The sequence below is a fragment of the Chaetomium strumarium genome (assembly GCF_033439665.1).
Source record: "Chaetomium strumarium strain CBS 333.67 chromosome Unknown B0T15scaffold_7, whole genome shotgun sequence".
NCBI classification, from domain to species: domain Eukaryota; kingdom Fungi; phylum Ascomycota; class Sordariomycetes; order Sordariales; family Chaetomiaceae; genus Chaetomium; species Chaetomium strumarium.
Window position 1 is genome coordinate 1,981,690 of NW_026944435.1, and position 24,116 is coordinate 2,005,805.

Consider the following 24,116-nt stretch of genomic DNA (forward strand, 5'->3'; position numbering starts at 1 on the left):
ACAACGGGAGCCTTTTATTAGAATGAGTAGTGAGTATTGTATCTCATAATACTCGATCCTGGACGACATAGCTACATTAAGAATCAATGTTCCTTGCACCTGGACTGCATGTCCCTTCTTCAACTGTTCTTGCCAGAGTGCTTCCGATCAATCTACAGAAACGGTGCATGCACAAATGAACCACGTCCTAGAGATGGATAAAGTGCTTACATATCGTGTACAATACAACATAAGAACCAGACATGCCAAAGACCCCCTTTCAGGCACTTTCATCCTTGCAACTGCCTGCCTGCCTGCCTGTATTCATACGGGTAGCCATCCCAAGCCTTTATGATCCCGGCCGTGGTGCTTGCCCAACTCTTCACGAGATGTCCCGGTCCTCTAAAGCCCAGGGTACATAAATCCACACAATCACTTCTCTGTGTATTGGCTCAGGAACCTTGACCGGGTCTCCTCCCTACTTACCTAATCGTCACGCAGAGCATGGCGTATCAGACGGAACACCTCAAACAAGGATGGAGTCGGCTCCCTTTGTCTTCTGGCTTGCGAGCGGCGCCTGCTACCGCTCGGTGCACGCCGAGTTCGCGAAGGCCTCCGTGCGCTCGAGTCACGCGGCGGCGGCGGTGGCGGCGGTGTGAACGTGCGCCCAGGGTTTCCGGTACTACTACGCTCGAACGACACCTGCGCTCGGCGGCGTTCGGGGGTTGGGAATTGTATGTCTGGACTTGGCTCCACTCTTCTGAATCTGGGGCGGGCGGATAGAGAACGCTGCCGGGGTAAGGGGGACAGCGAGATGGAATCTGAAGGTGCTCGACGAGGCGCCGGGCCGCGATCGTCGCGGCAGCTGCGCCTCTCCCTGCTCGGTTGCTGGTTGGCTTTGTGACGGGGTTCGGGCAAACCTATCGGGTTGCACACGGCCTCGTCGCTCGAATTGATGTAGCTGGAACTGTAGCTGATTTCGGACTGAGATGCGGAGGAGCCGCAGCGGTGTGAATGCTGCTTGCGCACTGGTGGTTGGTTCTGTCGTGGGGTTCGGGCGTGGTCTTCTGCTCGATGATGGTTCACCGAGGACTGCCGGGCCCTTTTGCTTGGGGACTCCCTCGTGTGACCTCTTGCACGCCCGTCTGTTTTCGGGGAATCTGGACGCGGAGGAGGGGAAGGCGATCGGATTCTGGCAATGGTAAAGGAGGAGGAGTTAGACAGGGTCCTGGCGTGACCAGGTACCCGCGGTTGTCCGCCCCAGGAGAACCAACGCCGCCGCTGTCTCTGATCCCTCGCCAGCGGGGCTGCTTGCCGCATTCGTTCTTGGTTCACCCGCGGAGGTCTTGACCATGGGTTTGGCTGGGGTGTCCAGGCCGGCCGTGTCGTCTCGTCATTCCTCTGTTTGGGGCCGTAACGCTCAAAGTTGCGCGAGGCGGCGTGGTTAAAGTACGGAGGGGGCACATCTGGCGGGTAAGGGGCTGTCGCTGGACCTGAGCCAATAGGGACTGCATACTGCGTAACTGGAGGAGGCGCGGGGGGCCAAGGGACTGGATGTCCAAACGGTGGTGGAGGTGGAATGGCCGAAGGCGTAGCAGCCGTCCAGAAGATCGGGGCAGGAGGCGGTGGCGGCAGCACCGGCGGCGGTGGTAGCAGATGGATTTGTGGAACGCAAGCAATTCCAGCTTGTTCAGTTGTCTGATCAAGTTGATTTTCCTCCGTTTGAGTGGATTTATTGTTCCCTTTCTTTCGTCTCGCTCGCGCTGGGGCCCTGCTGTCCGTCGTGCCGGCTTCTTCATTGCTCGGCGGTCTAGGCTCACGGTAGAGCGTGATTGAGAGTGTGTTGGGGCTCCTTCGCGTCACTTCCCACTGGCCATGGGTCGAAGTCCGGGCCCCATTGTTACCGCCATGCTGGCGGTTGGGTTTGATCTTGAACCGCCAGTACAAGTAGCCCAGAACTGCTACAGATGAGACGGCGACGAGGAGGATGCCGGCCTGCGTAGCGTCGCTGAGGCAGTCCCAGCCAGAACAGCTTTCACTCTCGGCTCGTTGGGCGACTCCCTTCCCGAAATGGACGCCGGCAGAATAAGGCGGCGGCGCCATTGCTAGCTCGTGGGTGGCAGCGACAGCCAGTATCAACAGGATGGCGAAGCGACTCGGTGGAGGCCTCAAGGAGTAGATGGACAGGCAGTCAGGGAACTGGATTTGCTGGTATTATCGCTGAGTCGGTGTAATCTACAGTGAAAGAAATGAGGGAAGAGAGGGAGCGAGAATAATGAGCAGCCACTTATCGCGATAATAACCGAGTAGAGTTGATACCCCGCGTTCTGCAGAGCTGCGAAGACAACAGAGAGCATCAATATCGTTCCAGGCCGGCCGTTAGCACACAATAGCCGTGATCAAACATGCACCAATCCACACTGCCAGCCCGTGGAGCTAAAGAAGCCTCTCTCATGCCCGGCCTACGTAGTTGGAGGCTTCTCACACCACTGCTCCCACTGCTCCCACTGCTCCCACTGCTCGATGTCGACGGCCCAGTCATATGTGCCTAGAGCTAACCACCTGTTTCCTGACTTACGCAAGGAAGCCATTGAACCCCATCAGCATAGGTAGGTACCTAGGTAACCAGTCCTTCAAGTAAGGGACACCACAGAGCCTGATGTCCAGAACTCTGCTAAAGCCGCGTTCATCCCAGGCCCACCGCCATCTAAGTTAGTACCATATAGCCTCCTCCCGCATATCCACGATACTTCTCGCTCGGGGATGGATTGGAGACATTGGGGCGAAAAGGACATCCGTATAGCTCCAGCTGTTAGATCAAATGTAAGCTGTGCCGTGAAAATAAAGGGTAACATCGTCACAGTCTCTGAAGCAAATTGGTGTGAAGCATTTGGTTCTCCCGGATCATGAACCTACCTCGTGCGGTGAGGTGAACTGCTGTGATAACAATAAGGATGAGACTGCAGCCTTGTTGTGGAGGTGTCGTTGCCCATTTAGCTTGACCCAATCAGAGAGCTGCGGAAATGCATGGATCCTTGAGATGGTGATTTTCCTGCAGGGACCCACACCTCCCAGCAACCTCTTCGCGTCACAGGCTATTCAGCCTCATCAGCAACTGCTCCATTCAACCCCAAGTGGACCGCTACTGTGGTACTATTCAGAGCTGGCATCAATAGGGAACAATCCTTAGGAACTGCTCACACCATTCCCGAGTTACCTTCCTCTTCCCACGAGCTGCCATTTTTTCTTGATTTGCAGCACTGCAAAGCAACCATCCATGATGCGTCGCTAGCGACCGAGTCGCCACCACGTTTGATTCCGGAACGCCTTCAATTGATTCCGGAACACCTTCTATGAACTTGCCGTTTTGCTGATTGCTTCGCTCTTTGCGACTTCGCGGACGACGCACAGGATACCGCCGGCCTGTTTGTCAATTATCCTCAACTGGCGGCGGCTTGCTTTCACATCCTCGACGCGAGATTCTTCGCGCTGGACGCGTTAACTCAAGGCACCATGGCATCGACTGTTCTGAACGGCGGCCCTGCGGGGCCCGCGATTGGCGCCCCGAAAAGCAAGCGCTTCTCCGACATCCCTGCCACACTCGACATCCCTATGCCGGATGAGATGGAGGTGGAGATTGACCTTGAAGTGCTGCCTGACGACCCGACCGAGCTATGCACAGTCTTCGAGAACGAGCATTCGCCCCGGATATACTGGATGACAGTCGCCCTCGCGTATGCGAAGCAGAACAAAATCGACTTCGCCATCGAGATGCTCATCCGCGGTGCCAATGTCCTGCAGGCGAACCAGCGGGAGAAACTCAGCATCATTACTTGCCTCTGCTGGCTGTACCTGTGGAAGAGCAGGGAGGCGCCCAGAGTAGCCCCCGAGGGCTCGTTAGTCTCAGAGGCAAAGACAAAGGAATACTATCTTCAGTTAGCCACGCAGAGCCTTAATGAAGCATCGAGGATCAACCCAGCCTTCCCGCCGCTCTTCCTAGCTCGTGGTGTCCTGATCCTCCTGAGGGCCTCCCTCCAGCCACCGTCCAAGGCCCCCGGGTCAGTCGATTCGAACAAGGCAGAACAGTTGCGCAACGCCCTAAAGTCGTTTGAGGAAGCAATTCGCGTGTCTCAGGGAAAGAATATGCTGGCGACCATGGGGAAGGCGCGTGCCTTGTTCTCGCTTGGGAAGTACCCAGAATCTCTGGCTGCCTACCAAGAGGTGCTGGCCAAGATGCCGGACATGATTGACCCGGATCCGCGTATTGGTATTGGCTGCTGCTTCTGGCAGCTCGGCTTCAAAGATGATGCCAAGGGTGCCTGGGAGCGGTGCTTGGAGATCAACCCAGACTCCAAAGTTGCGAACATTTTGCTGGGTCTCTACTACCTCGACGTCAGTGGCCATGTGCCGATCAACAGCCCCGAGTTCATCCGCCTGTACAAAAAGGCCATGACGGAATATGCCCAGAAATCTTTCAAGCTTGACAAGAACCTACCTCTCGCCTGCGCCACATTTGCCGGCTACTTCCTTTCCCGCAAGCAATTCACGAACGTCGACGCCCTTGCCCACAAGGCTATCCAGTATACGGATGTCAACGCCGTCGCCAGTGATGGCTGGTACCTCCTTGCCCGAAAGGAGCACTACGATGGTAACCTGGACCGCGCCAGCGACTACTACCGCCGTTCCGACGATGCCCGGGGAGGGACTGAGCGCGGCTTCTTGCCCGCCAAGTTCGGGGTTGCACAGCTCTCCGTGATCAAGAACGACCTTGGTGAAGCGAAGCTCCGCCTGGAGAAAATGATCCAGCAGTCCAAGAATTACGAGGCTATGGTTCTACTAGGTACTCTGTATGCTGAGGAGGTATTCGCCAACCAGTCCGCGGCGGTGAAGGAAGACAAAAGCGCCGAGGGAAAGAAGGCCGTTGGACTCCTGGAGGGCGTCCGTTCCGCTTGGAAGGACCCGAAGAAGAACCTCGCACCCGATGCGGCCGTTCTACTGAACCTCGCCCGTCTTTATGAGAGCGACAGCCCGGATAAGGCGTTACAGTGTCTCCAGCAGGTCGAGCAGTTGGAGATTGATCAGGTTCCACAGTCAGAGTATCCTGCGGAAACGGCGGATGAAGCGGCCACCCGCGCTGCCATTCGCAAGCTCCTGCCACCACAACTGCTCAACAACATCGGCTGCTTCTACTCGCAGGACGGAAAGCATAGGATCGCTACTCAGTATTTCCAGGCCGCTCTTGACTCTTGCGCTCGCATTAGCGAGACTGAGAGCGAAGTGGACACCGACGCGCTTCTGACGACGATCTCGTTCAATCTCGGTCGGAGTTATGAGTATGAGGGTGAGATAGATAAGGCTATCGAGACCTACGAACATCTGTTGAGCCGCCACAGCGACTACACGGACGCTCGGACACGGCTCGCCTACATCAAGCTGCGCAAGAACCCCAACAAGGAGGGCCCCGACGCGGTAGCGAAGCTCTACCAGGAGAACTCGGCCGATCTGGAAGTCCGTGCCTTGTACGGCTGGTTCTTGGGCAAAGTGAACGCCAAGAAACGACCGGCGAACATCGCAGAGGACCCCGAGCAGCGCCATTACAAGCACACCCTACAGAATTACGACAAGCACGACCGATACGCCCTCGTGGGCATGGGTAACCTGCACCTTATGTCCGCTCGCGAGATGCGCCGCGAGACGGAGCAGGACAAGCAGAAGCGGAGTGCTGCGTACAATCGTGCGGTCGAATTCTTCGATAAGGCGCTGCAGCTGGACCCGAAGAACGCGTATGCGGCCCAGGGGATCGCCATCGCACTCGTGGAGGACAAGAAGGACTACAAGAACGCCCTGCAGATTTTTATCAAGGTACGCGAGACGATCCAGGAGGCACATGTTTACGTCAACCTAGGCCACATCTATGCCGAGCTGCGACAATTTAGCAAAGCCATCGAGAGCTACGAGATTGCGCTCTCCAAGGAGGGCAAGGCTAACGATGCCGGCATTCTGTCGTGTCTTGGGCGAACATGGCTCAATAAGGGCAGGGCAGAGCGAAATCTGGACGCCTACAAGACGGCATTGGATTATGCGAAGAAGGTAAATCAGTTCTGCGCTACACAATCCCTACCTAGTCTTGATTTACGCTGACCATCCTAGGCCCTCGCCGTGGCGCCCGAGCAACTTCACTTCAAGTTCAATGTCGCCTTCGTGCAAATCCAACTCGCCCTGACCCTCCACGCCATGCGCGACAGCGAGCGTACTTCCTTCCAGTTGGAAGAAGCCGCCGATGGCCTCGAGTCAGCGATCAAGACCCTCGACGAAATTGCCGCCTCGCCGTCGCCGCCCTACCCCAAACACGACATCGAGCAGCGCGCCAACATGGCCCGCAACACGCAGCGCAAGCAGCTCGAGCGTGCCCTCGCCAGCCAGCGAGAGTACGAAGCCAAGAACAAGGAAAAGCTCGCCGCGGCCCTTGAACAACGACAGGCGGAGCTGCGCCGGCGCGAAGAGGAACGCCGCAAGGCTGAGGAGGCGGAGCGCGAGCGGCAGGACAAGATCCGGAAGGAGCGCGAAGAAATTGCCGCACGCGATCGGGCGCTCGCCGAGCAGCGCGCCGAAGAAGAGCGGGCGCGACGCGAGGCTGAGATGACGACAGACCCGGAGACGGGCGAGAAGGTTAAGCGGCGGAAGCGGACGGTGCAGCGGCGCGAGCGCGACTCGCGGTCCGGCGAGCCACGACCGGCGAAAGGCGGCCGGAGATCGCGCAAGAAGAAGGCTGCCGATGGCGAGACAGACGGCGAAGACTCTGGCGCTGCTAGTGGCGGCGAGAAGAGACGCCCGAAGAAGAGGCAGCGGCTGGCCAGCAAAAACGAGTCGGCCAAGTACAAGTCGGCCGAGATCGTGGTGGACAGTGATGAGGATGACGATGGCGGGTACGGCCGCGGTGAGGAGGAAGAGGATGCGCTCGAGAGGGCGGAGCGCGCGCTGCAGAGGTCGCAGCGGGAGTCCGGTACCCAGAGCCGGAGCCAGACACCCGCGTCTGCGACGGAGGAAGAAGACGAGGGTGCCCGGAGACAAGCGCGTCGTCCGCGGAAGAGAGAGTCCTCTGCAGCGGACGGGGATGACAACGATGCTGACCGGATGGACGTGGACAGGGAGGAGGCTCGTGGGGGCCGTGAGCAGGCGGACGCGGGTGATGCAGAGGATGAAGACGATGAGGAGACTGTGACGCGCAGGTCCCAGGCGAAGAGGTCTCGTCGCGGGCGCATCTTGGACGAGAGCGATGAGGAAGAAGGGGAGGGCACATCCCCGCCTGCGGCAGCTCCAACCCCCGGCGCGGCCAGCGGTGGTGAGGAGGATGGGCGGGCTGATACCAGCATGGTTGACGCGGCTGATGAGGAGTGAAGGCGACGGGGGTTTCTGCTTGTCGCAAAGAAGGGGAAGGGACTGTCGAGACGGTAACATGTATTGTATTAATTTTATGGCTGAACTGGGTGAATCGGTTTCTAAATAGACACCTCGCTGCAGCAGAGGGGGTGATTATCGAGCGTCTGCCTTCGTTTCGGTCCCCTTCGTCGCCATGGCACAGTCGACATGTATTATGTCCAGCAGCTGCAGGGTTCGTACCCTCTTATGTTGCACCCTGCGACCTTGTGAGCTCTTGCACTTCCTATATCCCTACAGTACTAAGCTTTTTATGTCCCAACTCATCCGATCAACCTAAACCGTCGGCCGCCCTTTCTCTACTCTCGATCCTTAAGGTCGGTAATAATGTTACACCAACACCCTTTGCTTTCTAAGGTATCTATCTCATTCTAACTACAAAAGTACAATTACTGCCTGCCCGCTATGATATGCCGCAGAGCCTCGCTCCAGTCCCAAGCATTCTCATTCTCATCCCCCTCCCCGTTCCGGTGGCCAAACACCGTTCCCAAATGAAACAACCTCACTAGAATCAGCTCTTCCTCACCAAGTGCATCGACGTCTCCCTCATCTACCAGCCCAGCTACATCCGTCAGGCAGTCGTGGTACACGTCGCGGGGGTAGCGCTCGTCTTCGCTGAGCCGGCGCTCATTCGCGTCCCCTATCTGGGACAGTCGGTCGCCGACCAGGCAGAGGAAGATCGCCACTGCTTTCACGGCCCTGCGGTTTGGTGACGATGGTGAGGGCGGCGAGGCTTTACCAGCCACCGTCAAGCGCGGATCGATATTACTAGTAGTATCGAGGGAGAGCTGTGGCTGTGTCGTTACTGCAGTTGCTCTACCCGCGAGTGGATTCGTCTCTCCGCCGTCGCCGCTGCTCCCGTGACGACGGATTATTTCGGCCAGGTGTTGGCGAAGTAGGCCCAAAAGGACGCTATAGCCGCCCAGATTGCGCGGCCAGTCTGGGAGTAGCTCTTTGAGGCACAGCAAAGCGGCTACCCGCAGGGCGGGCTCGAAGTGACCTCCGGGTCCAAGCGCTGTCGAGGGGAGGATGGGGATGGAAGCAAGTAGGCGGTGATTTCTCGCGTACCTTCCTACGGGTGAGGCCGGGGTGTCAGTAGGGAATGGCGAAGAGATCTGAGTTGAGTACGGGTTGCTGGCCCCAGGGTCGGGTTCTTCGGCGCGAAGAGGGACCGGCTGTGCGAGTAGGGCGTGCATGATGGCCTGCCATTCTTCTGTGAAAGCGTGGGGTTCAAAGGCCACGGTGCCGACGTACTGGTAGGCTAGCCGGACCGCGGAAGTCAAAATCGAGAGTGAAATGAGAGACGCAATGATCTCGGGATCGATGTGCAGTTGGCTTAGGAGGGCGGATAGTGACACGGATGTTTGCTTGCGCACATCGAGAGACACCACATCGGAAACGGGGCTTGGGTCGTATGAGCGAACAAACGGGAGGCAGGGGCTTAAGGCGAGAGCCGTGGCGCCTTTAAGGTCAGCGCTGGAGATGGGCTCGTCAGCTGCCAACTCCCACTTTGAAAACCAAAGGCGGGACTCACGTATAGATCTCTGCCAACAGCCACGGTGGCAGTCCAGACAACCCCCCATTTAGGTCAAGTACTTTCCGTAAGCCACTCATGTGGAGTTGCCAGTGATCGAGACGGCCCACATAGCACTGGCCGGTAGGAGTGGTCAGTCACGCTGAAAGAACGCTAGCATCCGTAGATATTAGGACCGCACATACCCCCGTCCATGCCAATGTTGCGATACAGTGCATGGTTGCCGCGTCGGCTCCCTGGGCCTGGTTCAATTTCTGGTTGAGCATGGCACATATTTTAGATATGTGGTACGCGACGCAATCGGGCCGTGGCTCTGAGCTGATGATTGCTTCCGAGATGCTCCCGCACATGCGCACGCAATGCACAGCTGCCCCGTCCCCGGTGACCATCGTGTAGAACTCGCCTGTTCTAACCGGGTTGTACGTCAGGATGTCCTCAAATGGATAGAGACAACGCAGTGTGTGGTCGAATTGGCGCTCGAATAGCGCCCAGTTGTCCTCAAACGAGCAGGGATCTGGCTCCGGGAGATCGTCTGCCGGTGTATCCATCGCTAGACTGTCGAGATTCGGGTCTGTTCTGAGGATGTTCTGGTACAGGCCCGGGTCTTCGATTTGGAACCTTTGCTCTTCCAACGGCGTTGCAGATGGCTGAGGCGGTGTTCCAGCCCTGGATATCACCGGCGACCTTTCTCGCCTAGCGGCCCTCCGTCGCCGTCTACTGCCCTGGGATGCGTCTGAGAGTTCCGGGGTCTCGACATCCCTCCGGTGAATCTCCGGTGCCTCGTTTCCTGCCCCAGTTCCTTCCTCGACGAATTTGATCTCGCGCCGCGGCGAAGGCGACCCAGTCGCTTCCGGCACTGTCGAAGAACCCGATCCACAAGGATCGTGCGGAGATGCGTTGACGAAGGAAAGACCGTTGAACCTTTGCCGCGAAACCTGCAGTCCTCGACGAGTCTTGATCAGCTTCCCATCCTTGATTGTTGCGTTGAAATGGTCCATGGCCTCGACTCCAATAGGCACTCGTAGCTGGCGTGTGACATGCCCAATGGGACAACTAACAGACACGGGCTTATGGGAACTCTGTTTGCGGTGCGGACACCCATCTCGACGCGGCCGAGAGCAGGATAAAGTATTCCTGAGGAAGTGGACAGCGTGCTTGATTACCGTTCTCGTCCGTTCGTAAGGCCCGAAGCGGTCGCTGGGGTTGTGTCCCCAGACACCCCGAACACCATGCTCGCTGTGCCTCGTAGAGACTTGTGATACTGAATCGTTCCTGGAGACGGCTGAACAACACCTGCGGTTAGTAATCCCTGGGGCTAGGTGGTTAGCTCGCGGGAAAGCAGCCTTCGGTGACGCTCAAAACTCGGGTTGACGGGCTAGCTAAGCTATACGAGGTAATACTACCGGATACGGGGGGCCTCCCGCATACGGTAAACGAATCAAGACTTGACTTCCACGCGCTGCCAAATTTGTCCGATCCCATGAGTAATCGGCATGCCAACCAGCCTTGGATGCCCTGGCATGCCTGGTTCCCTGAGTGATGGTCTCGTACCCTGCTGGGCCGAGATTTTGGCGAGCCAACGACACGGGTCGCTGGAGGGGCGATCCCATGGATACGCGCTGTTTACAAACAGCTGGGCTTTCCGAGGGTACAAAAGCCTTTTCGGAATGATGATCAAAGAGCCCCTCTATTGGATCTTTCGCGCAGGGTGGCGACGCAGCCACTGCCGTCCCCGTGACTGACGGGCCGGGCCTCACGTCAGCCTTCTGGTTTCTGGTAGGTCTCTAGCACCGACCTGCCGTTCGCTCGTACATTCGGAACGGACAATTGAAACGTCTCTCGGCCTCAGTAGAAGACCTCGCCCCTCATCAGCACGCGAGCAGTTCTGTACAGCTGGGCCGAGAGGACCTCGCCACCTTCGACCTTCGTCCCCACGTCCAGCGTGCCACTTGGATGTCCGATAACAATGGAATCGCCCTCGAGCATCCCGACAGCAAGCTGGTTGGGTATTGTACCCTTCAGCCCTGCGGCGGCACCAACACACAGTGCCAGTGTCAGCGGCACAGCCTTATGTGCCTGCCCCATCGACAGAGCGAGGCACCTGAGATTGACTCCCGGGCTCTGCTGAGCAATGTTCGGAGGAAACACGACAACAATCTTGGGAACGCTCTCCGTTCCGGGATCCAGGCCCATCATAGAGGCGCCGGCCTGACGGATCTGTTCCAGGCGGACCTTGAGCCCCCTGTTCGCTTCGACTGCGGGAGGATCCAGATATGCGGAGTCCTGGATGGCCAGGTCGGAGAGCCGAACAAATACGCCTGGGTTGGACACATCGACGAGAGATGCTTCGACAGTGGTCCCGTCGGGCAGAGTAAGGGTATCGACAACGTTGCCTGTTGGTAAGGTCCGGCCGGTCTTGGCACCCCCAGGCCTGAGGAAGCTGAGCGAGATCTTGGAGTGCTTCCCGGGCACACCATCCATCTCGTAATCACCGTGGGGCCAGTACCTGGGCGGGTCTCCAACAACGGGGAATCTCGAAACCACCACCTTGGACGTGTTGGTGTTCAAGATGCGCACTACGCCCGTGCGTGCACCTGTCTCGGGGTCCTCTTCAACTCGGCCTAACGGGCAGGGACCGTCGTCGAAGCCGACCGGGCCAACGATGGACGACATGTTCCCACAGTTGCCTGCCATGTCTAGGCTGCCGTCCTTGACGCCAACCTGCACGAAAGTAAACTCAACATCGGCAACATCTTTGTTGGGGCACGGCGCTAAGACGCATATTTTGGACGTGGACGAGATGCCTGAGCCCATGCCGTCAAGCTGACGTCCGTAGGAATCCGGTGAGCCCATGACCGCAGGGAGGACCTTGTGCCATTCGGACGCGGGCGGCAGGTGGTGCTTCCAGAAAACAAGACCATTGGATGTTCCCCCTCGGGCAAAGATGGCAGGCAGCTTTCGCAGAGCAGGGGAGTGCAGTTCCCGTCTCGCCTCAGCATTCGCTGCGCCATGGGATAAGGCGGGCGCGCGGCAAAATGATGACGAGAGATACCGCCACATGACGAAGTCAAATATCGGCTGTTTGAGAAGTACGCGCATGGGAATTCAGAGTGCAGTGGCCAACGTCAGCTCTATCCTGGGGAAAGAGCGATGACTGATCACACGATTGAAGGGGGGACGCAGTAAGCCCTAACCCTAAAGGATATCAAATCCCCATGACCCTCACCCCGAAAGCTGAGCCGTCTCTATAACTATCACAATGGAACCTAGAATGGACCTCGGCATTCCCATGTTTCAGAGAACCGGGAAGACGGCAGGGAGAAACGACAAGAAAGGCCAAAAAGATAAGCCTCGATAGGACGAGAGTGAAGCCGGGCCAAAAGGTTGGGCACCCGGGGACCTTCACAGAAGCGCATCTTGGTCAATGCGAAGCGAAAATCATACCACTAGACCATGCACCCGTAGGCTTGATTGGATGGATGTTATGCCAGTTGCAATTATCAAGGTCTTCTGTAGCAGAGGAGACCAAGAATCAACCCTTCCCATCTGTCGCCGACCCATTCATCGGAAGAGATATTGGGCGGTGGCTGATACATGAACCAAGTTCCTGATCATTAACTTTGTGATTGTGGGATGGCGATAGCCCAGATGGGAGCTCAGAAGGACGACCAGGGAAATTTCATACACGACGAATCATCGAAGACCCATCTGGCCAAGTTCTATACTTTTGGCCGGTGAGAACGAAGAATATCGAGGCAATGGCAACGTATAGTACAGCAGTCCAGATCGTTGACAACTGGAGCCATCGCTAACTTACCTTATCCATGGCCGAGATATTCGTCTCGCCAGGCTGTAACACTGTTAGTTCTTCACGTTGCTCACAAGGCCAGGAGAACTCACCTCCAGGGATCAGCGCCGCGGCATACATGGCCAACGAGATGGGGCGCAGATCCTCGTCCGTCGACTCCTCAATGTAGTGATGCCAGAAATTCACCACCGCCTCCACCCCCTTCTCCAAGTCCTCACCCACCCCATAGCACTGCAATCCCAAGCATGTCCCAAACTCCCTGAACGCCAGTCGTCGCGACGCATCCCTCGCCATCAGACCCTTCTTCTCGTCGAACATGGTCCTCGCCATCTCCAAACTCTGAGCGCCCAGCGCCGCCGCCCAGTCCTCGTCTCTGAAGAAGTGACATATCCACAGCCCCATGCCCAAATCTAGCGGATCCCGACTAGCGTGCATTCGGCCGCTCCGGCTCATAAGCTGTCTGTAATCCGCGATCTCGCTGCCAAGCACATCCGAAGGACCCTCGTGCAACCGCCCTGCCGTGTGCTGCAGGAGGCGGTAGACCACGAAGCCCGTAGCCGCGTCGAGGTGGCCTTCGGAGGGGACGAGAACGGAGTTCATGTCGGTAGAGACCTTCCAGACCATGCGGAGGGCTTGGCCATCTCGGTGGATAACGAAGTGCGGGTGGATTGCTTTGGCAAGCTGCACGGCGAGCTGGTTGTACTCGCTTTCGCCAGTTGCGACGGCCAGGCGGTTGAGCGCAAACATCCAGAGCGTCAGATAGTGGTGGTACTGGCCGTCACAATCGCTGCCGTGCTCCGAGAGCTTGCCGATGCGAAGGCCGCCATTAAGCGGCTCCGCGTCGGTGGCCCGTGGCAGGCGGCCCGTACCGTCACGAGTGCGGCCGAGGACCTCGTGGACGGTTCTAGCGAGCCGCTTTGCTAAAGTGAGGTAAAGCGGGGAAGCTGTCTCCTGAGACAGCGTGATGAAGTTGACGACCCCGAAGGCATCCGTCCACAGATACCGGCCGCGATGGCCCCCAGCACCGGGCTTCTCTGGAGCGGTCCACTTCCGCGCAGCCTCTTCAGATACATGGTCGAAGGGTCCGTAGACCAGCTTCATCGCCTCCGTGAAGCGGAGCACCTTTGGATTGCTAGCCATCTTCGTCGACAGAGATTCGGAGTCTACCGAACATGAAGCCAGGTTCCCGCAAGAGCGAGATTGTACACTATAGCCGGCGGAAATGATTGACGTCAATTGGCGTGACGAGTGTTCTAGACGTCCAGAGACAGTCGACCGCCAGTGGTCAACAGGCGATTCTCACGGTATCTCACCATCACGTCTTTTGTTGCGGCGTTACTGATCCATCGAACATGCTCAAGTCAAGTGCTGCTTCGTTGGCGTTGTTTTGAGATGATATCTCACTTGCATCATCATCTTGCTTTTAATTCAATAAAGATCACTCTGCATGTATTGTACATTCTGTTTTCGTGATTCAGTCGGGTCCTCCAAAGTCCAAATAGCCCAACGATGGTGCACTTGCAGCCTTGTGGGTCACACTACATGCATCCTGATCAATGATGTCACGCTTGCCAAGGCGCTAATCCTTATTTGGTTAGAACTTTCTTTGCGCCCCTCGTTGGCCGCACCTTTGCTACCCCGCGCTGCTTGAAGCTTCGAGGTGCTTCTGGCGTATGCAGGAAAATCGATGAGCTTTCTTGCTGTTACTCGGAGTCAGGTGCTAACAGTGGTGCCATCTTCCAGCTTCTGGTTCTCCTAGTATCCCTCAACATTGCAGGATATATTCGAGGCTTTTCTCATTCAAGGCATAGACCTTCTCGTCTTCTGCATTTCACTCGGACCATAAAAGCGACAACATCAATCGCGAGAAAAGTAGACAACCAACTGACTGGCTGCCTTAGCGCAGATTCCCAATCGGAGCCTGACGTCACCCCGAGTTTCGTCAACAGAAACCAAAACCGTCTTGACTACAACGGAACTGAACACAAAGATTCGAGACATTAGTCTCGCATCATAATTTCACAATGAATTCCAAGATGGAGTTCACCGACCGAGCCAAGAAGGCATTGGAAGATGCCATGGCCCTGGCCGAGCAGTACGCACACTCACAGCTGCTGCCCATTCACCTGGCCGTCGCTCTCCTAGATCCGCTTCCCGACCAGAGCAAAGACTTGCAGAATGCGCCGCCGGGTACCACCAGCTCGCTCTTCCGACAGGTTATTGAGCGCGCCCACGGTGATCCACAGCTCTTCGACCGCGCGCTGAAAAAGCATCTAGTTCGGCTGCCGAGCCAAGATCCCCCGCCAGAGTCCGTCTCGATGGCCCCGACATTCAACAATGTCCTCCGCAAAGCGATGGAGCTTCAGAAGGTGCAGAAAGACACCTACATTGCAGTCGACCACCTGATCACAGCCTTGTCGGAAGACATCTCGATCCAAAACGCCCTAAAGGAGGCCAACATTCCCAAACCGAAACTGGTGCAAGATGCTGTAACAGCCATTCGAGGCACGAAGCGCGTCGACTCGCGAAATGCGGACACGGAACAGGAAAACGAGAACCTTGCCAAGTTCACCATCGACATGACAGCCATGGCGAGGGAAGGCAAAATTGATCCCGTCATAGGCCGTGAGGAGGAGATTAGGCGTGTCATCCGCATCCTCTCCCGTCGTACCAAGAACAACCCTGTCCTCATTGGTGAACCTGGTGTGGGAAAGACAACTGTGGTCGAAGGCCTGGCCCAGCGCATCGTCAATGCTGACGTTCCAGACAACCTGGCATCCTGCAAGTTGCTCTCCCTGGACGTCGGCGCGCTGGTTGCCGGCAGCAAGTACAGAGGCGAGTTTGAGGAGCGCATGAAGGGCGTTCTCAAGGAGATTTCGGAGTCCAAGGAGATGATAGTCCTCTTCGTCGACGAGATCCACCTGCTCATGGGTGCCGGCTCATCGGGCGAAGGCGGCATGGATGCTGCCAACCTGCTCAAGCCCATGCTGGCCAGAGGACAGCTCCACTGTATCGGCGCCACCACCCTAGGCGAGTACCGTAAGTACATCGAAAAGGACGCCGCCTTCGAGCGCCGTTTCCAGCAAGTTATCGTCAAGGAGCCGTCCATCCCCGAGACCATCTCGATCCTTCGTGGCCTCAAGGAGAAGTATGAAGTTCACCACGGTGTCAACATCGCAGACGGCGCTATCGTTGCTGCGGCAAACCTCGCGGCCCGGTACCTCACCTCTCGGAGACTCCCCGACTCGGCAGTCGACCTTATCGATGAGGCAGCCGCTGCCGTTCGGGTTGCCCGAGAGTCGCAGCCCGAAATCATCGACTCGCTCGAGCGCCGGCTGAGGCAGCTGAAGATCGAGATCCACGCCCTGTCCCGTGAGAAGGATGACGCATCCAAGGCGCGGCTCGCCCAGGCGAAGCAGGACGCTGAGAACGTTGAGGAGGAGTTGCGACCGCTCCGCGAGAAGTACGAACGAGAGCGCCAACGGGGCAAGGAAATCCAAGAGGCAAAGCTGAAGCTGGAGAACCTTCGTGTGAAGGCGGAGGATGCCAGCAGAATGGGCGACCACAGCCGCGCCGCCGACCTTCAATACTATGCCATTCCCGAACAGGAGCAAATCATTAAGCGGCTCGAAAAGGAGAAGGCTGCTGCTGACGCGGCATTGAACGCGAACGGACCCGATGCCGGCGGTTCTATGGTCACCGACGTCGTCGGACCCGACCAGATCAACGAGATTGTGGCGCGCTGGACCGGCATCCCCGTGACGCGTCTGAAGACGTCTGAGAAGGAGAAGCTGCTGCACATGGAGCAGGCTCTCTCCAAGATTGTGGTCGGTCAACGGGAGGCCGTGCAATCCGTGTCTAATGCGATCCGGCTGCAGCGGTCTGGGCTTAGCAACCCGAACCAACCGCCGAGCTTCCTCTTCTGCGGCCCGTCTGGTACCGGAAAGACGCTGCTCACAAAGGCATTGGCAGAGTTCCTGTTCGACGACCCGAAGGCCATGATCCGCTTCGACATGTCCGAGTACCAGGAGCGGCACTCGCTCAGCCGCATGATCGGTGCTCCGCCCGGCTATGTCGGCCACGATGCTGGCGGCCAGCTCACCGAGGCACTCCGTCGCAAGCCGTTCTCAATTCTTCTGTTTGATGAGGTCGAGAAGGCTGCCAAGGAGGTCCTGACGGTCCTGCTCCAGCTGATGGATGATGGCCGCATCACGGATGGCCAAGGCCGCATCGTCGACGCCAAGAACTGCATCGTGGTCATGACATCCAATCTCGGCGCCGAGTATCTGGCTCGACCCAACGGGAAGGACGGTAAGATCGACCCGACGACTAAGGAGCTCGTCATGAACGCGCTGCGCAATTACTTCCTGCCGGAGTTCCTGAACCGTATCTCGTCCGTCGTCATCTTCAACCGCCTGACGAGGCGCGAGATCCGCAAGATCGTCGATCTGCGGATCTCTGAGATCCAGAAGCGGCTCTACGACAATGACCGCAACGTCATCATCAGGGTCTCGGAAGCCGCCAAGGACAAGCTTGGTGCCGCCGGCTATTCGCCCGCCTACGGCGCCAGACCGCTCCAGCGCCTGCTTGAGAAGGAGGTGCTCAACCGCTTGGCCATTCTCATTCTGCGGGGCAATATCCGTGAGGGCGAGGTGGCAGAAGTTGACGTCGTCGATGGCAAGGTCACTGTCATTCCCAACCATCCTGAGGGTGATGTTGAAGACGAGGAGATGTTGGACGAGGACGAGGCGCTTGAGGAGTTTGCCTCAGACTCCATGGATGAGGATATCTACGGTGATTGAGGACGTGCATGAGTTAGCGTAAGCGAAGAGGGAGGCATGAACAAGCAGACTGCTGCTCGGATACGATTGCATCATGATAATGACTTCTGGCGTTGGGAGCGTGATTAGCATGACATTGGGTCTCTTGTATGTTTTGTAATGGATATGCGGGTTTAGTTCACCGACTAGTCGCTGGGATGGGTAGATGCGGGATAGATCTCTCGGGTTGAGAGTAAATGCAAGCTTAACGTTATTATTAACAATCCAAGTGTCGACGTGATCATGCAAGGTAAAAGTGCCACGCCGTTTTGGTAAGCTCCAAGCTTGCTTTACTCCAGTGTACAATCCGTAGGAAGTCTAGGGACTAGGGAGCAGGGACCCGGTCGCAACGCTAAGCCCCACCTTTTGTTGAGAGTCCCCCCTCCCAATTGGTTCAACGAATGCCTCCAAAAAAAGTTCGGGTCCAGCAACGCGGAAGAGCATCGCACACGACATGCCTTCCACGTTCCGCCCTCACCCTCTCTAAACGCCTCTGAACCCTCCCTGACGCCGACTGACCCTACAATCTCAGTGGCCGAAGTAGGAGGAATCTCCGCCGTCGGCCGGCGACCAACCAGTAGCACCATGAACACTTTACGACCACTGCCGCTGCTGAGCCGGCTCGGCTTCGGCGCACGAACAATAGCGGGCGTGCGACACGCCAGCACAGATGCAACACCCGCTCCTACAACACCAAGCGCAATACCGGTACCGGTACCAGCAGTCAGCGGCGCACCAAAACAGGGGAAAGAACGGAGACCGCGGTCGATCCCACCACCCGGCCATGGAGAGCGCCTCTGGGTGCACAACCACATCACTGCAGACCTCATTGTCTATTCCTTGACACCCGAAATGAAGGTAAATAACCCGCACAACCATTCCACCCTCCCACCTTTCGCCCACTCACACCCGCGCTGACCCATCTTTTTCTCTACATGTAGAGCACCAAAGCCTTCCGACAGTTCGCCTACACGGGCAAGAAGCTAGTGCCCGCCAAGCTGCGCAAGGACTACTGGCGGCCGATGGCGGTGGTGGAGTTTGCAGAGGGCAAGGGAGAGGTGGGCCGCAGCGTGTTCCAGAAGCTGCGCGAGCTCAAGAAGCGGCACTTGCTCGAGTGGGAGGACGAGGCGCTGCTCAACATGTCGAAGCGCGAGCGCGGCAAGGCGCTCAACGACCAGCGCGGCATCGCCGTGGCCGACATCGCCCATGTTTTGGCCGGCAGGGGCAAGGGAAATAAAGTTGTTGTTAGCGAGGAGGATGAGAAGAAAGCAAAGAAGGGGCGGGGGAACCACAAGGACGGGGAGGTTCCTTTGGACGGGGTGGTTGAGGTGAAGAAGGACCAGGATGCGGCCGAGAAGGTCAAGTTGCACCAGGCGACGGTTTACTGGGCGAATGAGCAGGACAAGTACTTTGCGCAGGAATGGACGGAGAACGTTATCCATGTTGTCGGTTTGCCGGAGAAGGGGACGGACAAAGGGGAAGATGCGGTTGAGCCCGCGGCGTCCGAGACCGAAGCTGCAGCCGAGGCTCCCAAGGCGGAAGCGGACTGAGGTTCTCAGCAACGGGGACGGATGGCGAGGGGAGGCCAGGGTCAAACAGAATCTCTGCATGGAGCAGACTTGCTGCTCGATGGCGTGTCTGAAATGCGGGTACTGTACCTAGGTATATTGTATTGTAACATGTATATCACGTCAATGCATAGAAAGGCAATTTACAGAGCATGCCTGTAATATTTACCCGCGGTATGGTGGTACTGTACCATGTCGATCTAGACCTAACCCAAAGAATGCATCCCAAGACGGAAGATGGCCTTTGTCCAAAGAAACGCCATAGACCATGAGTGCAAAAGACCGGAGATGCTCCCAGTCAGCCACTTCGGCATGACATACTCCAGCGTGACCTTCCATCGCTCCCGCTCCAAACTTCGGGCGCTACTACTCCCCTTCGCTCGTGATCTGGGTTCCGGTGCTGTACCTATATCCTTAGAATGTCATCAAGCAAAGTGCAAGTCCTTAGGACCAACAACTTTTGGCAAAGGACTTGAGGTACAGATAGTCGTCCAGATTTTCATTGACACACGCCCGGATGGCCCTTTGACCCTCCTCGCCATACTTTTGCAGCCACTCCTCGTCCTCTTCCTTTTCTGTCGGGATTTTCTGCCTGATGTCAGGTATGCGCACACAGAAAAAGGGAGGGAAATCGAATTGACCTTCGCATGCGTCCGAGGCCGCAACGCTGTGCTCGAGATGGCGTCATCGTGGAACCCGTTCCACTTCTCAAACGCGTCCACCGCCATCTTCTGGCCTTCCTCATCGCCCCACTCGAGCATCCCGTCGTGGTAGTCGATCCCCACGTCCTCGCAGAACGCGCGGATCACTTCCGCGGGCTTGTCCAGCAGGTCATCGGCGTCCACCACCGTGATCTTGATGTCGCCGCTTGAGCTTCCGATGAGGCCCTCCGCCATGAGGTAGTCGAACAGCCGGCGCAGCTCGTCGTAGCCGGCCTCACTGGGCATGAAACTGTGGAAGCCGGTCTTGGCGGAGAGCGGCGGGATAGTGCACCGATAGTAGGAGGGGATCGCGCGGCGCGGGTGGCGGATGAGGAAGGTGAAGTGGAACTTGCGGAGGAGCTCCAGAGGAATGACCGTGGGATTGCGGACTTGAGGATCCCGCGGGGAAGCGCCGTTCGGCGTTGTGCCGTCCGAGGCGTTGCGCAGTGACGGAGCGATGCTGGCCTCCCGCCCTTCTGGCGGAAAGAGGTAGTGCGCGATGTCTTTGATGAACACTCGCTTGCCCTGTGTTGAGTAGGTTAGGAATACTACTCGTGAGAAGGTGATGTATTCTAGGGGGTTTGCTTGCCTGGCTCTCGGGAGGATTGATCAACTGATCCATGACGTCTTTATATGTGGTGTTCGCAAAGCCACTCTCGTTCCTGGCCTTCTCGTCGTTCTCATACCGTTGGCTCAGCCGCTCGGGGCCAAAGTAAAAGGCGTCTCCAAACGGCTCGTGAACGCAGTGGAGGATGTCTCGCCGAGTCATGAACACCCGCTCGAAGGCAGTCGAGCAGGCTCTGGGGTGGGTTGCCACAAAGATGGGTTTAGACGACGTCATGGTGAGGATGAATATAGTATTGACCAGATACAAATGGATTGCAATTAAGGAAAATATGCCGTGGAGAACTTCGAATGGGAGTTGGGGATGGACGGAATGTGGGAGTAAAGGGAGGCAAAGCGAAATAGAGGTGAAAAGAATGGATGAGAAGGTCCTGTTCTTCGGGCGCCCGTCAACTTTAAATACCCTGCACATACGGATCTTTAAATCACCCAGGGCAGCCATAGGTAGCCGAGATCCGACGACTGATGATTTTAGCCCTACTATACGTCAATCGCCCGTACACAATAGGGACTTCGAAACGAGCTACACCCGCACGGCCCTGCGCCCCACGCAGCACGAGATCCGAGGACGGAATCAAGGCGCACTATGAGCGTTTGAGTCTCATCAGGGAGGGGACTTAGACGTGTCCGAGCAAAGCAACGAATAAGACAAATGGTTTGAATCCATGGTGGGCATCTTTGTAATGGGTTCGCTCGGCAGCCTGCGAGCCATGATCCCTGCTTTTCGATTCAAGGCGTGGGTTTTGGTGTGGGGGGTTGATGCGAGATCTGAAGCGATCAGGATCTCATTGGTGTGGATGTGCATCCTGAGATGCATTGACTCGCACGTGTGCGGCTGTGAAGCAATAACGGCTACGAAAATGCGGGGAGCCGACTGATTTGAGCGCCATTTGGAGCGTCGCTTTGCGGCAAGACTTTCCTTCAGCGTCGCTCGTGGTTGAAATGTGCGGCGAGAAGTCGGTTTGTATTGTTTTGGATGGTGACGTCACACGTGAACCCTGACCTGGGGACGCTTTGACCACCTGCAGGGAACTTGAAGGGAAGGCAGCTACTGCAAGAAAGCCGTACACCCAATTCGCACCGGCAGTTAGTGACATACACGATATGGAAGGGGGTTCTGGATCTGCAAATGGAATCGAAGAAAAAAAGAGAAAAGAATAAGATGAATGGCATTGACCATAAGAAAAAAAAGATAAACAACATCGGGTAGTGTATTAGCAGCTCGGATGAATCTAGTTACGTCTTCTAAGGCCTGGAGAACGTTCGGCTGAGGAAGCTCAGTGTACAGCCTTTTCTGACCAGATAGAGCCAGAGTCGAGACTATACATCGCACTCTGTTCTCTACGTCGGGACCAACGTCATGCTCTTAGGTGTGGAAATGTGACCGCGGGAACGCCAAATCCCTCAGTGAGGATCTTCCAAGTCGACGCAGGTCTCTTCAGATTTGAACTGTACGACTTCCTTCTTGCGAGGATGCACACTACACTGTGCGTCTCACTATGCGGGCGCGGCAGCACTACTACCTCAAGAATGTGAGATGTTCGGCCTTGTGCGGTGAGACTGCTCAAGGTGATGCATGTATAGAATACTAGTACGTTGCATATACCTTTTTTGCCATGTCCTGAAGTATGTAGAGCTTAGAACTAGAATTCAACATCATTCATTTCCAGCTCCGGGAGGAGCACTCCCTCCACAAGGGCCGGTTCTTCTAGATGTATTCGGCATTTGCGATACCGCCACGTCTCAGTCCCTAAATATCATGCATCTTCCTTGATTACAACCATACGGCACGGATGATCCTCCCATCATTACCACAGTCCGACGAAAGCCCGCGTCTAAAGGCGCACTTCCCACTGTGGATGACGATGATTATTGCGACTTCTTTTCGCTCTCTGCCCTCGCTTCATGGCCCCCCCTCAAATACACGGCAACCAACTTCCACACAACCCATACAAACCCGAGCATCACCGCTACCGCGGTTCCGGTGTTGACCCAGCTCGCCTTACCCAGATCTAGTACCGGCACTCGCACCGAACTCACCAACAACCGACTGCTACTGTCAGCCGGTTGCGGCTTGACATGCCAAAACACCGTCCCGGCATTGAACAAGCCGTCATACCCCAGATTGGCCTTCTCAAAGGGGTTGGGCGGGAACTCCGTTCCCTCATCGGCCTCACAGGCCCAGAACACGACAGGGTACGGGACATCGATGGTCGAGTAACCGCCCTGTGCGGGCGTGAGGTACCGCAGGTGGAGCGGTATTTCAGCCGTCCACTGCTGCATGCTCGAACCTCGGGGAGACGGAGGTGGGGAGAGCTCAACCAGGACAGCAGACCCCCATTGTTGCATCACATACTCGGGTGCTTCGAGATCCACAGGCTGGGTGATGTATCGCAGGGCGGTGAGGTTCTTAGAAGTGAGATAGAGGGGATCGGACAGTTGATACTTGTCTGCGAAGACTATTCTGGGCAGCGTGAGGTAAGCGTACGGGGAGCAGCGGGTATCCCCGTCGTCATCGTGGGGAGGAGACGAAGAAGGGGGTTGATTGGAACTGAGAAGAAGCTGTAAAGTCGGATGGAGTCCGGTTGGAGTGAGAAATCGAGCTGAGAAACTGGATCTGGCGTCGCGGTGGCGTGAGGCGAAACTGAACATGGTCGGTGAGGGCTTCGAGTCTTGGCCGAGGACAGTGAGGAGGCCTGAAATCCCGACTTCGTGCGCCTCCAGGGTCTTCGGTTTGTCGACGGAGAGAATGCCTACTTCAGTTCGGTATTGCGGACGCGATGTGGCATGCACCGGCTGGCGTTGGTAGGGCCAAAGGGCGGTAAGACGGATGACATGCTGAGCGGCGTCATATGAGATGTCGAGTGAGCTGGCTCTGATCAGGCTGTCTAGCCTGGTAGAGCAGGAGGTGTCGTTTTCTGGACATAAATTGATCTTGGCATAGTCAATGAAATGTGATAGGCTGTCAAGCGCCTGGAAGTACTGAAATGCCGTCGACTGAGTGGAAGTGTCCCGGGGTAACGATGTGAATGATTCCTAACAGCATGTCAGCCGACATACTTGAAGCTTTTCTCTGGGTGCTCACAGCAGGAGTTGAGCAGGAGATATCTCCGAATAGCTCGCTCAATGTCGTACATAACCTATTTCTGCGCCGGGCATCAGCAGCACGCCGGTGATTGCCGGAAGCTCGGGGCTGACATACGACATCACATCTTCAGTCCCAGGAGTTGTGAAGAGGTGAAAGCCGGGAGGCAGCCTCGCAAGCAGCGGGCTAACAGCGTCATACGCAGCTTTGCTGACCCATCGGATATGCAGGTTTCGGGTGTCGCCGAGCAGAACTTGCAGCTCCAGTGGGAGCTCACGGAGGGCAATGGTCAGCCTATCCTCGAGAGCAGCGTGTATCTCCGGCCCACGGATCGTGCCACCCTCGATGGTGATCGCGGATGGCTCTATCGAGTCGCCCAGCTTCTGCACATATGTGATACGTTCGCGCATGGTTCCAAGATGTATCGACGTGCGCGTGGGATGAGGTCTTGTTGAGCCTCAAAAGTCAAAAGGGCGGTCTTGAGTCTCGGCCTGTGCCAGCTGGCCGAGCTGGTCGAGGTTGTGCTTCCCCAGATGCTTGGCTTCGATCATCCGATTGGC

The 24,116-nt window shown here is 56.8% G+C and overlaps 9 protein-coding genes across 9 annotated transcripts; 3 read left to right on the forward strand and 6 right to left on the reverse strand.

The window, feature by feature from the left end:
- Window positions 1-400: 400 nt before the first annotated feature.
- Window positions 401-2,347, reverse strand: B0T15DRAFT_308280 (uncharacterized protein). Its single transcript, XM_062863893.1, has one exon. It carries the CDS (start codon window positions 2,080-2,082, stop codon window positions 466-468), a length of 1,617 nt encoding a protein of 538 aa, XP_062718296.1. The 5' UTR covers window positions 2,083-2,347; the 3' UTR covers window positions 401-465.
- Window positions 2,348-2,465: 118 nt separating this feature from the next.
- On the reverse strand, window positions 2,466-2,967 carry B0T15DRAFT_543136 (uncharacterized protein). The gene has a single exon (XM_062869965.1). The coding sequence runs from the start codon at window positions 2,832-2,834 to the stop codon at window positions 2,613-2,615; it is 222 nt and encodes a 73-aa protein (XP_062718297.1). The 5' UTR covers window positions 2,835-2,967; the 3' UTR covers window positions 2,466-2,612.
- Window positions 2,968-3,331: 364 nt separating this feature from the next.
- On the forward strand, window positions 3,332-7,591 carry B0T15DRAFT_308345 (uncharacterized protein). Its single transcript, XM_062863896.1, has 2 exons — window positions 3,332-6,069; window positions 6,130-7,591. Exons 1-2 carry the CDS (start codon window positions 3,493-3,495, stop codon window positions 7,375-7,377), a joined length of 3,825 nt encoding a protein of 1,274 aa, XP_062718298.1. The 5' UTR covers window positions 3,332-3,492; the 3' UTR covers window positions 7,378-7,591.
- A 30-nt stretch (window positions 7,592-7,621) lies between these two features.
- Window positions 7,622-10,195, reverse strand: B0T15DRAFT_308337 (uncharacterized protein). Its single transcript, XM_062863895.1, has 3 exons — window positions 9,136-10,195; window positions 8,951-9,066; window positions 7,622-8,892 (listed from the first exon to the last, which is right to left on the reverse strand). Exons 1-3 carry the CDS (start codon window positions 9,946-9,948, stop codon window positions 7,806-7,808), a joined length of 2,016 nt encoding a protein of 671 aa, XP_062718299.1. The 5' UTR covers window positions 9,949-10,195; the 3' UTR covers window positions 7,622-7,805.
- Window positions 10,196-10,795: 600 nt separating this feature from the next.
- Window positions 10,796-13,898, reverse strand: B0T15DRAFT_403608 (PrpF protein-domain-containing protein; the record flags this gene model as incomplete). Its single annotated transcript, XM_062865214.1, has 3 exons — window positions 10,796-11,651; window positions 11,835-11,936; window positions 12,847-13,898. 3 exons carry the CDS (start codon window positions 13,896-13,898, stop codon window positions 10,796-10,798), a joined length of 2,010 nt encoding a protein of 669 aa, XP_062718300.1.
- A 697-nt stretch (window positions 13,899-14,595) lies between these two features.
- Window positions 14,596-17,851, forward strand: B0T15DRAFT_308332 (heat shock protein HSP98). The gene has a single exon (XM_062863894.1). It carries the CDS (start codon window positions 14,783-14,785, stop codon window positions 17,558-17,560), a length of 2,778 nt encoding a protein of 925 aa, XP_062718301.1. The 5' UTR covers window positions 14,596-14,782; the 3' UTR covers window positions 17,561-17,851.
- A 30-nt stretch (window positions 17,852-17,881) lies between these two features.
- B0T15DRAFT_543141 (transcriptional regulation of mitochondrial recombination-domain-containing protein) lies at window positions 17,882-19,296 on the forward strand. Its single transcript, XM_062869966.1, has 2 exons — window positions 17,882-18,436; window positions 18,520-19,296. The coding sequence occupies exons 1-2, from the start codon at window positions 18,164-18,166 to the stop codon at window positions 19,126-19,128; spliced, it is 882 nt and encodes a 293-aa protein (XP_062718302.1). The 5' UTR covers window positions 17,882-18,163; the 3' UTR covers window positions 19,129-19,296.
- On the reverse strand, window positions 19,297-21,396 carry B0T15DRAFT_543144 (P-loop containing nucleoside triphosphate hydrolase protein). The gene is made up of 3 exons (XM_062869967.1): window positions 20,437-21,396; window positions 19,788-20,372; window positions 19,297-19,734 (listed from the first exon to the last, which is right to left on the reverse strand). Exons 1-3 carry the CDS (start codon window positions 20,911-20,913, stop codon window positions 19,591-19,593), a joined length of 1,206 nt encoding a protein of 401 aa, XP_062718303.1. The 5' UTR covers window positions 20,914-21,396; the 3' UTR covers window positions 19,297-19,590.
- Window positions 21,397-21,878: 482 nt separating this feature from the next.
- On the reverse strand, window positions 21,879-24,102 carry B0T15DRAFT_543146 (PIG-X). The gene is made up of 3 exons (XM_062869968.1): window positions 23,674-24,102; window positions 23,557-23,617; window positions 21,879-23,507 (listed from the first exon to the last, which is right to left on the reverse strand). The coding sequence occupies exons 1-3, from the start codon at window positions 23,964-23,966 to the stop codon at window positions 22,341-22,343; spliced, it is 1,521 nt and encodes a 506-aa protein (XP_062718304.1). The 5' UTR covers window positions 23,967-24,102; the 3' UTR covers window positions 21,879-22,340.
- Window positions 24,103-24,116: the final 14 nt, after the last annotated feature.